Below are 12571 nucleotides of genomic sequence, written 5' to 3'. Positions count from 1 at the left end.
CTCTATGGTAATAATTTGAGTAAATACTTTGTTCTTGCAGCGTGGTACAATTATTAATGCTTTTGTGATATAAATAGTTCACGACTGAATTGTTGTTTTTATTGTAAAGAAATTATATTGATACACTATGACGGACAAGTTTGATAATGGTAGTGAAGATTTTAAAAGAAATTCTAATCCAGGGAACGATCATGAACAAGATGGCGAGGAGGGTTCTAAATTGAATGAAAAAGCCGGTGAATACATGAGGGAACTTTTAAGCGAGAAAATAAAACTTCCGACTAATAAGTTTCCGGTATCGTGTAAACTTATTGATCAAGGTTTGTAAAATTATTTTTGGCTTTTTTTTCTCATCTTAAAAAGTACGATGAGTCAGAGAAGCCATAAGATACTCTTTTAATCAGGTAAACGCTGTCATATTTTTGATTGTATACAACTATGTATTTTATATAGTGTTAAAAAATTTCCATGTTCAGGTTCATTGACCTAACCTAACTGTAACGTCAAGCTTGGCAGTGGGCTACCAATTATACATACAACACTGGCTTCGGTTTAATAGCATCAATCGTTTTGAAATCCAAGTTAAGACTTCGTAATTTAAAAAAAAAAACAATGCTTTTAATTATATTTTTTTGGGCTACACTTATGATAATGAATTGTCTGAAAACTGTTCAAATGTTATTTTGTAACTATTTAATAAAATCAATGACTAAATCGAAGCAATGTTATGGATAATTAAACTTCATATTCTATAATACTTGTTCTTGTTATTATAGAAGTTGACAGACTTCAAGCTTCTGGCAGAATACCTCTTAGGGACAATAAGTATGTGGATGTATTCCGTGAAAAACCTGTCAAGGTTACAGTCAAAGTGCTGGTCCCCATTAAGGAACATCCAAAGGTAAAATAAAAGATAATTTGAATTTTCCTATCTATTTGCAACTAGCTAATAATTATATCAAATAGGTACATATTTTATTGATAAATAAAATTAGTATTTCATACAATGTCTATAGATCTTTCTTTTAATTGTATATATTTATTCATTACTATACAGCTCTAAAACAAAAATTTAACTATAATAATTTATTTCTAGTTTAATTTTGTGGGAAAGCTGCTTGGACCAAAAGGAAACACAATGAAACAGTTGCAAGAAGAGACAATGTGTAAAATGGCTATACTTGGTCGCGGCTCTATGCGGGATAGGTGAGTAAAAAAATCCTGTATGTCTGTAATAAAAACTGATTAACACAATGTTAAATTAATTGTTATTTTATAGTTGTATATATTTAGATACGTGATTATGAATCATGTTTGCACTAAAAATTACTTTTTATAGGTTGTAAGACCATTTTAGCTCAAAAGGCTTACTATTCATCTAAATATATTTTGGGGTATGGTGTATTATATAACTTACTAAATAACATTACCAAGAGATATTTCCAATATTATAGGAACAAGGAAGAAGAACTTCGCAACTCCCTAGACCCCAAATATGCTCACCTCTCTGATGAGTTGCATGTTGAAGTATCAGCACTGGCTCCACCTGCAGAGGCACATGCAAGAATTGCATATGCACTTGCAGAAGTCAAAAAGTACTTGATCGCAGATGGTCCTGACATGATGCGCCCACCGATGCGCGAAATGATGGACAGAGGTTAGCAATTTTTAATTTATAATATTTGCTTGGAGGCTTATGTAGATGATAGAATTTTTTTATTATTTTATTTGTATGCTTTATAAACTCAAAATAATAAGACATATATCTTGACCCAATACAAATTCTTTATAACCTCAGTGTCTTTATATACTAAAATTCTTTTTTATAAATTCAACACAAACTAATGTAAAGAAAAATCCCAACCACAGTTACTTTTTTACACAGAACATGCATTAAAAATTTACATACATATTGTGAATTATGGGCAATTACAGCAACAGCTTGATTTCTGGTATCGGTTGTTTGTGAATTAGCAAATGGTGTTGTCCACTTCACAATTATGCCCATGTTCTTCTGTATCACTATATCCTAATTAACATTTCTACAATAAAGTAAGATAACTAAATACACAATCAATCAATGACGAATATGATAAAAACCTTACACAACTATCTCTTACCTAAAAACTTAAAAACAACTCCCGCTATACACTTTGTTAGGTAGGACTTAAATAAATATGAAGGGGTTTGTTGCCAGATCCAGGCTCTCTAAGAGCCCCTCTACTTCAATTGCCAGGGCACTCGCAGGGAGCTAAGGCAGTTGTATACAGTGCACGCACCCTTACAAATCGTTCAGTATCTTATCAAGGTCCCGTGACTCAAGGTTCGATCTTCAATTATGCACATCAATCAGATTATTTCTTAAAGTAGTATTTTAAAATTACATGACTTTAGTAAACAAAATCAGCAAAACATTTTGAAACGGTTACCACTAAAAATTCTTAGTAGTAAATACTGTACAAATCTTTTTGGTTATATTTAACATATTTTTTTTTGTAAATGGCACTTATTAATAAAAAAACTTATATTTTAAGAACCTTTAGTTTTTTCAAGTAATTTTGCTATTTCATATTATCTTTATGTCGCCCCTTCAGTAATACAGAGGCATAATTCGAAGAAAAAAAGAATCTTGGGAAATTGAGTTGGAAAACTGCTTTAGAAAACGCTCAGTTGTTCTATTATATAAGATCTACAAATTAACTACATTCTGTATTATAAATCGAATCAAACATGACGTAACGTTTCGAGGCGTAACGTTTGAACAGTCTAACTATATTTAAATATGGACAATTTACTAATGAGTAACTCGTAAACAGTAAGATTAGGGGATCTGAAACAGAGGTGTGAGAGCGCAGAGGCACAAGTATGTTTCTAAATAATATTAGCACTGTTATTTCTAAGGGAGCGAATTATGAATATTCAATAGCAAAACTGCTTTACACTACCACACATATTATTTTTAAAATATAATTGCCAAAAGTCACATCCAGAGCATCGGAGCGCCTGTCATATTAACTAAAAAAAAAAAAAAAAAAAAAACCAAAGAGATTTTCTAAATCGGATTTCTAATTAAAATGTTATATTTGAATGAAAAATTGTTTTCTTAAATGAACAAATATTTTGCAAACATTTCTTATATTCGATTATGAATATAATACAATTTTAGGTCGTCATCATGTAAAAATACATAATTTTGTGCATGTCATTGTTTTAACTTTAAAGACTTTTATATTCTAAAATTGCTATTTAGAATTCGTTTGCTTAAATTGTTGTTTTAAGATAAATGAAATTTAATTCCCCCGAGCCTTATTTGAGAGATGTTTTAATTTGTCATTTATATGGATAGCCAAACTAAAAATACACACCGATGCCTGTCGATCAAAGCTGAAAGCTGTATTTGTTATAAATAATTTGTTTTAGGAGCACCTCCGCCCATGTCTCGACCGCCGGCACAGCGAATGCCTCCGGCCCGTTCCATGCCTCCGGCCAAAACGAAGGTGTTCAGTATTTTGGACCGAGCCCGCAACGCCATGGAGAGCTCTTATGGATACGACGACTATTCTATGCAGGAACCCGTTAGTACAACTTCACTTTCAGACGTCACCGTGGATCGGCAACGGATTGTAAAGATTTACATGAATTGAAAACGTTTTAGAGTCGTCCGCCGCCGCCGAGCCGACAAGCACCGGATTCCGACTATTACTACGAGAGAGGCGGAGGTTCGGATCAATTCTACGAAGAAGACAGCTACTATAAGGTACGAAAAATAGTAGATCTGTAATCTATTGAGTCCAATCCCCTCGCACTAGGTATACCCCTAAAGATACGAAGGAATGAAACATAGCACACAATTATCATAGCATATATTTCAGAGCGAAGAGCCGCGCGAGTACAAAGCGTCGGCTCGCGACGTGGGCACTCGGAGGTCGGGTCCTCCCGCCACGAGGAACTACAATAGGCCCGCGCCTTATCAGCGACAGCAGAAGTATGTGTAGACACACTTACTTATTTTTATTTTATTATGGGTGTCGTTGCCTTCCGGGGCTCCGAGTGCAGGTATTAACCGTTTATAAATTATCTCATTTTTTTAATTAATTTTAAAAGTGGGTTGACAGTTTTGTTCCTCCTTTCGCTGAGATGAAATGTATTCAATCTAATAAAAATCTTAAAATACGTGATAAATAAACGATGATAAAAATTCAAGATTTTCATGAAAAACAATGCATCGTCAACAAAACTACCACTAACTAATTATTTTTAAATATGTAACCAAAGTAAAAAAAAGCAACAATATGTTTAATATCTAAATAAATTTACAGGACCCATAAGAAAAATTCGCAATAAATTTGCGAAAAAGTTCGGACAAAAACCACAAAATTGAAGACAAATCCACAAAATCTTCATATGTTTCATATGCTTCCCTTAAATAATAAATTTCGATATATTCTACTTGTTCGCCTATTGCAAACATTATAACTGAATTATGTATTTATATTAATTGTTTTTAAGGCAAATTTGGAATGTTCAAAATATTGTGTTAAAGTTTCACTTGTTTTCTAATTCAAAGTTCATTAAATTAGCTTTGAAATTAAAACGGTCAAACGTTTGCCCAAAAACGTGTTTTTTACTAATGACATTTTCAAAAAATATCTTCCACCCTTACAGCTTTGTATTTAATATTAGCTTAAACTCTATTACACAAAAAAAATTTGACTTTGTGTAAATCGCCTTAGGGTTAATAAAATATTTATAAGCGGATAATTTTGCAATAATATTCAATTCGTCGGTTTTGAAATTGAGTAGAAATTATTACGGAACAATTAAATTTAACTTTAATATTTAATCTTAATATAGATATACACTTTCAACATGTTGCGAATGTACTGACGCAGTCTTGGACTAGACGTGTTGGCCTTAGATTTAAAAATAATTTGATCTTGTGTGAAACGTAGTAATAAACTGTCTTAAAAATAATAATTGATTTTTAATACTAGAACTACACCCCTTTTTGTTTATTTAAAAGCGGACTTCAACTTTGATATGTTTTATTAAAATGTATAAATAATTAACACACGTTAAATGAAACTTACAGTTGAACGCCACGTTTTTATGTTGTCATTTTGAAGGCTCAATAAAAATTCAAATTAATAACCTAACTTATAAAATTTACTGAACACAATACAGTTATGTATGTCCACATAAAGAATTATTTAAGGAAACTTAAAAGTATTATTTCTAATTTTATTTTATTAATTGAATCACAAACGATAAATTAGCATTTAAATTATTATTAGACACAAATAAACCAACTTAAAATTAATATGTAAATTGGGTTAAATATACTATCATAAAAATAATTAATTTAAAAATAACCCCTTTGTGATCGGTTGTATCTAAATATATACATCCATAATTTTTCAACTGATAGTAGAAATGTATAGTTATACGTACAGGTATAATCCAGTAATAATTTAATTATAAATATTCATGAATCAGAAAATTCTATATTTGGACGGATTTTGAAGGTAGGTAATAAAATTACTTCGGAATTGAGAATGTTTTTATAATAGATAAAATACACTTAAAATAATTAAAACTCAAAACAGAAAAACTAATAAATACTTAAAATGTATGTTAATTAAAAACTTATAAAAACTGTAGAATGTGGAAAATAATTATGTGTATTTCAGGAAGTTGCCAGCAATGGAAGCTGGAGGTGAAGACAGCAAGTTGTCGTTAGATCAACTCATCTTAATGTGGAAATTAATAAGAGATTTAAAAAAACACATTCGTTTTATTTCTTAAACCCCTGTTAGGTTGCAATTCCCCTTTCTATAGCTGTGCGATATAAAACATACAATAAGAAGGTGCAGAACAAATAAAAGCTACTCCAGGGTACCAAAGGCCGGTAACACACTTGCGAGCCTTCTGGCGATAAAAAAATTAAATAAAATATGTTTATTATGGAACATAAGGTATCACTTATTCCACCTCATGAAATTTGAATAGATAGACATCCCTACTCATCGGCAAAGAAGACGGCGAGCCGAGAGAGAAAGCCGGCGTAAAAAACTCTATACTCTTTTAAAATAGCAAATCATCAAACAACACTTATTTTAAAACAAATATCGCAAATTAATTAGAAAAACCTGTCTTAGCACTAGTCTCAGGCCCTTTTATCAACTAGATAATGTGAGTGTACATGGGCTTATATACACGGTATCACTTAACGTCAAGTGACGCTCTTGCCCGCTTGCTTCCTATTACATAAAAAATAATGATAATGCCTCGTGGGCCGGGGCCATTGGAGCTTAGCTCTAAGAGTGGTCTTTTGACAATTTCGTTTGACCAATGCGAAACATAAAATCGACTGAGGCGAAGGATGAAGAGTTCTGTTATCTTTATTTATATAAATAAACTTAGTTTTAACAAAATATTTTTACCAGGCGCTGGGGGTAATCGTAATAACATTGTTCGATATCTTAATTCCATGATAGGTACAGCATCTAGGTTTGAAAACCTAAGATAAAGCAAATAGGAAGCAAAATATGAACTTAGAAATAATAGGTAATTCATTATAGTGAGTACAAACCAGCCATTCAGACGTCAGAAGGGACGGGCACTAAAGTTATGGTTCTCCCAAAATACTAAGGAAGCAAATGTATTATAGTAGGAATTAAATAGAAGCAATTGGGAAGTAATTTTTAAACTACATTTCAACGTATTACACGATTAGTGACCGGCCATTGTGACGCTCCCAATCGACTCGACTCTCGATGTACGTTCTAGAATTTGAACTAATTACGAAGGGGGACACGAAGCCATCACAAAAACACGAAAATATCTATTATTTTATACAAAAAGTCCATTGATTTATGATTGGATCTCATTACAGACAAATATTGACGAAGGCAAATATCTTGCAAATAATTAAAACAAGTCAGGACTTGTTTTAATTATGTTTTAATTAATCTCAGGAGATTAATATAAAAGTGGAGGCGGATCAAAAACAAAAAATTTATTGTGTATTTTTTATTAAGAAGCAAAAACTGCATATTTCAACTAGTAATGTGTTTTATTTGTTTTTATGTTTGCTTTTAATTCTAGAATGTTGCATCACGATGACATTAAATTCAGAATGCGGTGCCGTCATTATTTCCAATTTCTTTGTTGTCACTCTTAAAATTAATACTTCGTCGAAGGGATCCTGGAATGAGAAAGCAAGTAAAGAAAATAGAACTGTTTAAATAGCCTAAGCTATGTTTGCTTCGTGTATACTCAACTACGGGAAGTCATTGTGTCGGACACAAATTAAAAAAATTCCCGATAGGATTTGGAAAAACAACATGAAGAAGAAAATGGTTAAACACGAATTAATGAAAAAGCACTAAGCATTTTAAGTTTATAAAATATATATTGTATATTGTATGTTTAATATTGTAGTTACTTACTAAATCTTTTATAGAGGCTTGTGTGATAGCTCCTAGTCTACGCATAGCAATTCCATAGTTGGTTGCATTCATTAAATTGATGTTAGTTAAAATCGGTTCCCCTGAAATTGTGTTAAATTCTATCGTTTTTGTAACTCCTTTGACCTTGATGTAATCGTTATGCAGATTTATCATGATATATTTCAAATAGGTAATCAGTTTAATATAAATATATTAACAAAAATAAAGATTTATGAGATTTTGCTTTGATATTTCTAATAGGCTTAATTTGCTGAAAATAAAAATCCAGTTTCTATCACTAATAACAAAAAGCAAAGTCAATAACCTTCTTGGTTGGTCATAATAACACCCTCCACAGATTCATCCTCCATTATTCGATCGACTATTGGATTTATTTCGTTTAATGAAGCGGTCTATAAACAGATTAAGTCGGAGTTATAATTTTCGTAACGATTTCAAATTAATTCACGCAAGATACGCACTGTTCTTACAAGCCATTCGTCATGGAAATTCTTCAGTAAGTTAGATATTATTTTCATAGCTTGGTTCTTAGCTGGAAAACGAATTCAATCAAAATAGTGGACGTATGTCCGACTGCTAACCGATCTTTGTAAGCTCATAGATATATAATAGTATTTCATTTTAGATGTTGCCACATAGCAAGCGACTTTTCAAAATCGTAAATCGACCAGTCTTGCTTAATATATTATTTAATATACTAACAACTAACCACCGATTAGATATTTCGCTTTTATTTTCGCACGCTTATCCGTGTACAATGCAATACAGCACAGGCAGTGAAATCACTGTTTCCAGTCACTATTATCTCCATCGAGTTGGTCTCGATTCTAAATGCCAGCAGTTCGTCTAACACATCCTGATGGCCATGGATTAACGTTTAGTAAAGGATTTTTTTAAACTTAACTACCTGCTCTATATCTAAAAATATATATCTCTATAGTATTTCTTTTGACATTAAAAACTTAAAAAAACTTGAACGGTTTTATAATGGCTGACATTTTATTGCTGAATGTGGGACTATAATAAATATTTATGTTTAACAATTAGTAGTTTTAAATTTGTTAACAATGAATTCTACATACTATTTCACTGATGGCCCTTCTAAAAGCTGAAGTCATAGGTGGTAATTTACTAGTTAAAATATGCGATAAAGTCTCGGGCGCTGTTGTTAGTTGAAGGAAACCTGTGAACATGTATATCCTTCTTCATGTCATTTCTATGTTTAACCCTAATTATAATATTATTAATAATCTAATTTTCTCGATATAAGTTTATTTGTTCATTGATAAATGCCACAAGAACAATTTAAAAAGTGCAATAAGACTGATCTGACTGAACGCGTAAATAATATAATATAACCTAAACGACTTTTTAACGTTTTTCAGGAAGAATAAGTTAACATATTGTTTGGCTTGTTCCACAATTGCAAAGTGTTAGCTTTATGCATATAATCCCGTGTATTACTAAAAGCATACCGTTTCGAAAATACATAATTCCCATCACGTTTGGACGCTCCTCAATACGATTTATTGCTCCGATCGTGTGCGTTGAAAATTCCTGAAAGTGGCCATTAACGCACTTAAGGTTATTAGTACAGTTTCGTTTCATTGAATTGAGTTTTATTAATGTTGTAATAGGCGAATTTTTATTAAGAACAAAAATTAAAATTTTAATAACATCAAAAATAATTTTCTCCATGGCACCCCTATATTATGCCGAGATATGAGACAAAATTAGTTGATATAAATATACATAGCGATGGGATTATACGCTTTTAAAATTTCAAATACTTCATTTCTCCTAATGGATGAAAAGATATTTGAAGAGTAGGACAATAGTAGTAGACAATAGGACAATAATAGTTAGCTAGATAGAAGGATAGTTTTATGTGCTACAAACTTACAGCAGGCATTTCTATATCAGGAAGTTTTCTTTTTACCGTGTGAGACATCTTTATAAAATATAGGTGTAAAAAGTTCAAAAATTAACAGTAAAATGACAACTAGAATCAAGCTGGCTTAGGTTTATTATAATGACTTATACTTTAAAGACAAACGTATTTTTAAAACTTAATAAAAGAAAGAACTAAAAACTTCCCAATTTACTTTCTAATCGGGCCAATATTTCTTTAATGGATTCTATATCTACAGATAATTGATCGACTTTAACATTTAGTTTCTCAATTGGGCACCTTTTCTCTTCGTTATTTTCTGCAATTTGCTCTTTTACTTGCACGATACCAGTATCAATCTCAGTGAAGCGTTTTTGAATATCTTCTAGCTTCAACTTTTGTATTAATGTTTTCTCCAGATTAGCCAATGTAAACTTTTGCGCTTGTGAATTTTCTATTTTTATAATAGCCCCATGCATTTCGTCAATTTTCATTCTAAACTCCTTCATATCAATTGCTTCTTCTTTTATTTCTTTTTGTTCTTGTGCTATTGTCAAAATAGCATCTCTTATATACGTAGGAAACAGTTTGTAATATTTCCATCTCGGCTTACCAGGGCAAAGAGTTATTTGTTTAATTACATTTCTTTTATTTTTGATATGGTCATTTATCTTCCTTGGTAAAATCGAATTAAAAAATCGATTGTAAACTAAGTTGTCTAATGTTGAAAGGAACTCTACCCGTTTCGCCAGTCTATTAATATTTCCTAGTATTTCCAAATCATTTATATCGCTAACAGCAACACCGACCATGAGGTTCATTAAAACTATGGCCGCTAATATCAGAAATATCAAGAAAATCAACCGGATTATGACTATTGAAGTTGCTAGTTCTCGAGTGTGCTCTTGATCAAATAAAGCTTCATAGTCAAATTCAGATGTCATCATCACCATTGTTTTAACAAATGAAGCCCACGGACTCTCGAATGGAATTTTTGAGTGAAACTGTATCATGAAACTAAGTGAAAATCCAATTACCAAAAACGCGAATGTCAAAAGTATCTGAAAAAAGAAATTGTGGAACACGTTACAGTTAATCTAAAATGATAAATGTTCGTAAAAATTTACTTACTTTAACAACATTAGAAGCCACTTTTCCAAACATAAGGACATAGTAACCCCAATTCGGAAATCGTGAAAGCAAAAACATAAGTTCTATCCAGGATAAAATAAGTGCTAAAGTAGCTATATGTCTTGGCCATTCCATGTTCGTAGACATTGTCACCGAGGTGGGAAGGATGATAGAGAAAAAAACGGATCCAAACTTTATCCAAGTTTCCATATGGAATAAGTATCTTGTACTTTTAACATTCATATATAATATTTCCTGGAAGAATATTGATTGTAATAACAAACTTACGATTTCTACGCGAAACAGCGAATATAAAAAGAAAAAATATCTCAACACCTACTTGTAATATAATCAAACAGACTGTAGCATAAATAAAATAGCTCCAAATAGACGGTCCAAGGCAAGCTGGAGGACTTTCATTTGTGTCTTTATAAAAGAAGACAGAAATTATGAAAATGGTTACTGATGACACAAATAGAGCATAAACAGCTATTATGGTGTAGAAAAATGGTAATAACGCTTTCCATTTTAAGTAAAGAAAACTTTCGACAAGCGGGTGCACCAACAGCCTTTTTTGCCCATATCTATTGCCAGTTTTTAGAAGAGCTTCCACTACTTTCATTTGATCTATTTCACAAGCTGTTGGCATTAATATTCTGTAGTCAACGGTTATTTCAGAATTTGCATCTTCCAAGTTTTGACAGGTACATACGATATAGGAGTCAAAAATGTCGTCCAGGAATTCTGTAGGTTTAGATAAATTATTAACAATTATTTCAATTGCTGTTCGTTTGGATTTTCTTGGACTCTCTGTGTGTCTAGATAAATCTGCCCCGTGTTGTAGAAGTAAAAGAATTACATCTCTACTTCCAAAATAACTAGCAGTGTGTAGTGGATACCAGCCTTTATCATTGAAATCGTCTAAAGTCGTATTATCGAACTTTATTATCAACTGGGCGACAATCAAAAAGTTAAATTCAGCAGCCAAATGTAATGGCGTTGAGGAGTGATATGGGCTATTAGTAGTCCTCAGTTTAACGTCAGCTCCATTTGACAAAAGCAATTCTACACAGTCAATACTATTGCATAAAACAGCAAAATGAATAGGACCAAAACCTTTTTTTTCAGCAGTAGTGATGGAATTTATCTTTTTTAATAAGTCTTCAAAAGGTTCTTGTTCTAATAAAGTTTTTATAATATCTACGTGTCCCTGTTTAGCAGCTGCATGGAAAACGTTAACGTTGCCTGGTAATGTGATGTTAATGGAAGCCCCCTCTTCTAAAAGAGTTTTTACACAGTCATGGTGACCGTTTATGATCGACTGGAATAAAGCTGTTTCGCCTTTGTCATTTTGGCTGTCGAGAATGCCTTGTTGTTTGGCTACACTCAAAACTTCTATGAGCACATCTATGTTTCCTAAAGCTGCCGCTGAATGAATAGGTGTTTCGCCATCATTTGCCTTTAAATAAATTAATAGTTATTTTAACAATTACTAATTTGATTTCGATAATCATTTACATATTAATATTTACATAATCATTCACTTAATGTTAAAATTATTGTACCACATGCAGACGTACCTTACCGTACGTTACCGGATAAAATTGTTCTAATTCACTATCAGTATTGGAAAATGCATGATCATGATCCGTTTCTTAGTTATCAATATTGAACAATAATATTGTTACGAAGACGGGTATTTTGAAATGTTTCTAGATTTTCCACATGCTAGAGAAGTTTTCAGTAAACTTAAATGTGAGTTATAGGCGCTTCAGGAGAGGCTCTATCACATATTAGAAAATAACCTCGTTTTCAGGAGGCTGTAACTTTTTTGAAAAAGTTTCAGAACATGTGTAGTAGAGTGGTAACATTTTCTGAAAACCCGTTTTCAGAGCCCTTTGATGAAGGAAAATTCTAGACTGAATCCTCTACATGGTGTGGTGTGGTACAAGGATGGAAAGATACACGAGAGATTGGAAAGATGGGAACATTCTTGAAGCCACTAAATACTCTATAACGCCGTACGACAACGACGGAGCAATGCGCGAAAGAGATAAAGAGAACGTACGTTCTAGAA

General features: G+C 32.0%; 2 protein-coding genes across 6 annotated transcripts; one reads left to right on the top strand and one right to left on the bottom strand.

Moving 5' to 3' along the window:
* LOC123707382 (KH domain-containing, RNA-binding, signal transduction-associated protein 3-like) lies at nt 1–5773 on the top strand. 3 transcript variants are annotated; one of them, XR_006753490.1, is made up of 9 exons: nt 1–320; nt 777–901; nt 1097–1206; nt 1455–1657; nt 2198–2323; nt 3421–3575; nt 3656–3757; nt 3873–4056; nt 5691–5773. XR_006753490.1 is itself a non-coding variant. In XM_045657392.1 (9 exons), exons 1-9 carry the CDS (start codon nt 128–130, stop codon nt 4342–4344), a joined length of 1152 nt encoding a protein of 383 aa, XP_045513348.1. In that variant the 5' UTR covers nt 1–127; the 3' UTR covers nt 4345–5209. The 3 variants fall into 3 exon arrangements, 1 of the variants encoding a protein (XP_045513348.1); XR_006753489.1 differs by lacking the exon at nt 5691–5773 and adding an exon at nt 4320–5206; XM_045657392.1 differs by lacking the exon at nt 5691–5773 and adding an exon at nt 4320–5209 and having other exon boundaries at nt 3873–3985.
* Nucleotides 5774–7017: 1244 nt separating this feature from the next.
* Nucleotides 7018–9533, bottom strand: LOC123707173 (dynein light chain roadblock-type 1-like). 3 transcript variants are annotated; one of them, XM_045657011.1, is made up of 6 exons: nt 9376–9533; nt 8948–9029; nt 7943–8004; nt 7777–7864; nt 7452–7552; nt 7018–7207 (listed from the first exon to the last, which is right to left on the bottom strand). In XM_045657011.1, exons 1-6 carry the CDS (start codon nt 9421–9423, stop codon nt 7076–7078), a joined length of 513 nt encoding a protein of 170 aa, XP_045512967.1. In that variant the 5' UTR covers nt 9424–9533; the 3' UTR covers nt 7018–7075. The 3 variants fall into 3 exon arrangements, with proteins under 3 accessions (XP_045512967.1, XP_045512965.1, XP_045512964.1); XM_045657009.1 differs by having other exon boundaries at nt 7934–8004; nt 9376–9529; XM_045657008.1 differs by lacking the exon at nt 7943–8004 and adding an exon at nt 8555–8655 and having other exon boundaries at nt 9376–9528.
* Nucleotides 9534–12571: the final 3038 nt, after the last annotated feature.

The sequence above is a fragment of the Pieris brassicae genome, chromosome 3, assembly GCF_905147105.1.
Source record: "Pieris brassicae chromosome 3, ilPieBrab1.1, whole genome shotgun sequence".
Lineage (NCBI taxonomy): Eukaryota > Metazoa > Arthropoda > Insecta > Lepidoptera > Pieridae > Pieris > Pieris brassicae.
Note: the sequence above shows the minus strand (reverse complement) of the source record. Positions and strands in the feature narration are given on the sequence as shown.

Excerpts from the sequence above, each read along its gene's own strand:
- LOC123707382 (XM_045657392.1), top strand. The coding sequence starts at position 128 with ATGACGGACAAGTTTGATAATGGTAGTGAAGATTTTAAAAGAAATTCT. Across the intron at positions 902-1,096 it reads CCATTAAGGAACATCCAAAG|TTTAATTTTGTGGGAAAGCT; the intron begins GTAAAATAAAAG and ends ATTTATTTCTAG. Across the intron at positions 1,658-2,197 it reads GCGCGAAATGATGGACAGAG|ATCCAGGCTCTCTAAGAGCC; the intron begins GTTAGCAATTTT and ends GTTTGTTGCCAG.
- LOC123707173 (XM_045657008.1), bottom strand. The coding sequence starts at position 9,423 with ATGTCTCACACGGTAAAAAGAAAACTTCCTGATATAGAAATGCCTGCT. Across the intron at positions 7,865-8,554 it reads GAAGGGCCATCAGTGAAATA|ACCGCTTCATTAAACGAAAT; the intron begins GTATGTAGAATT and ends ATCTGTTTATAG. Across the intron at positions 7,208-7,451 it reads AAGCCTCTATAAAAGATTTA|GATCCCTTCGACGAAGTATT; the intron begins GTAAGTAACTAC and ends TTCTCATTCCAG.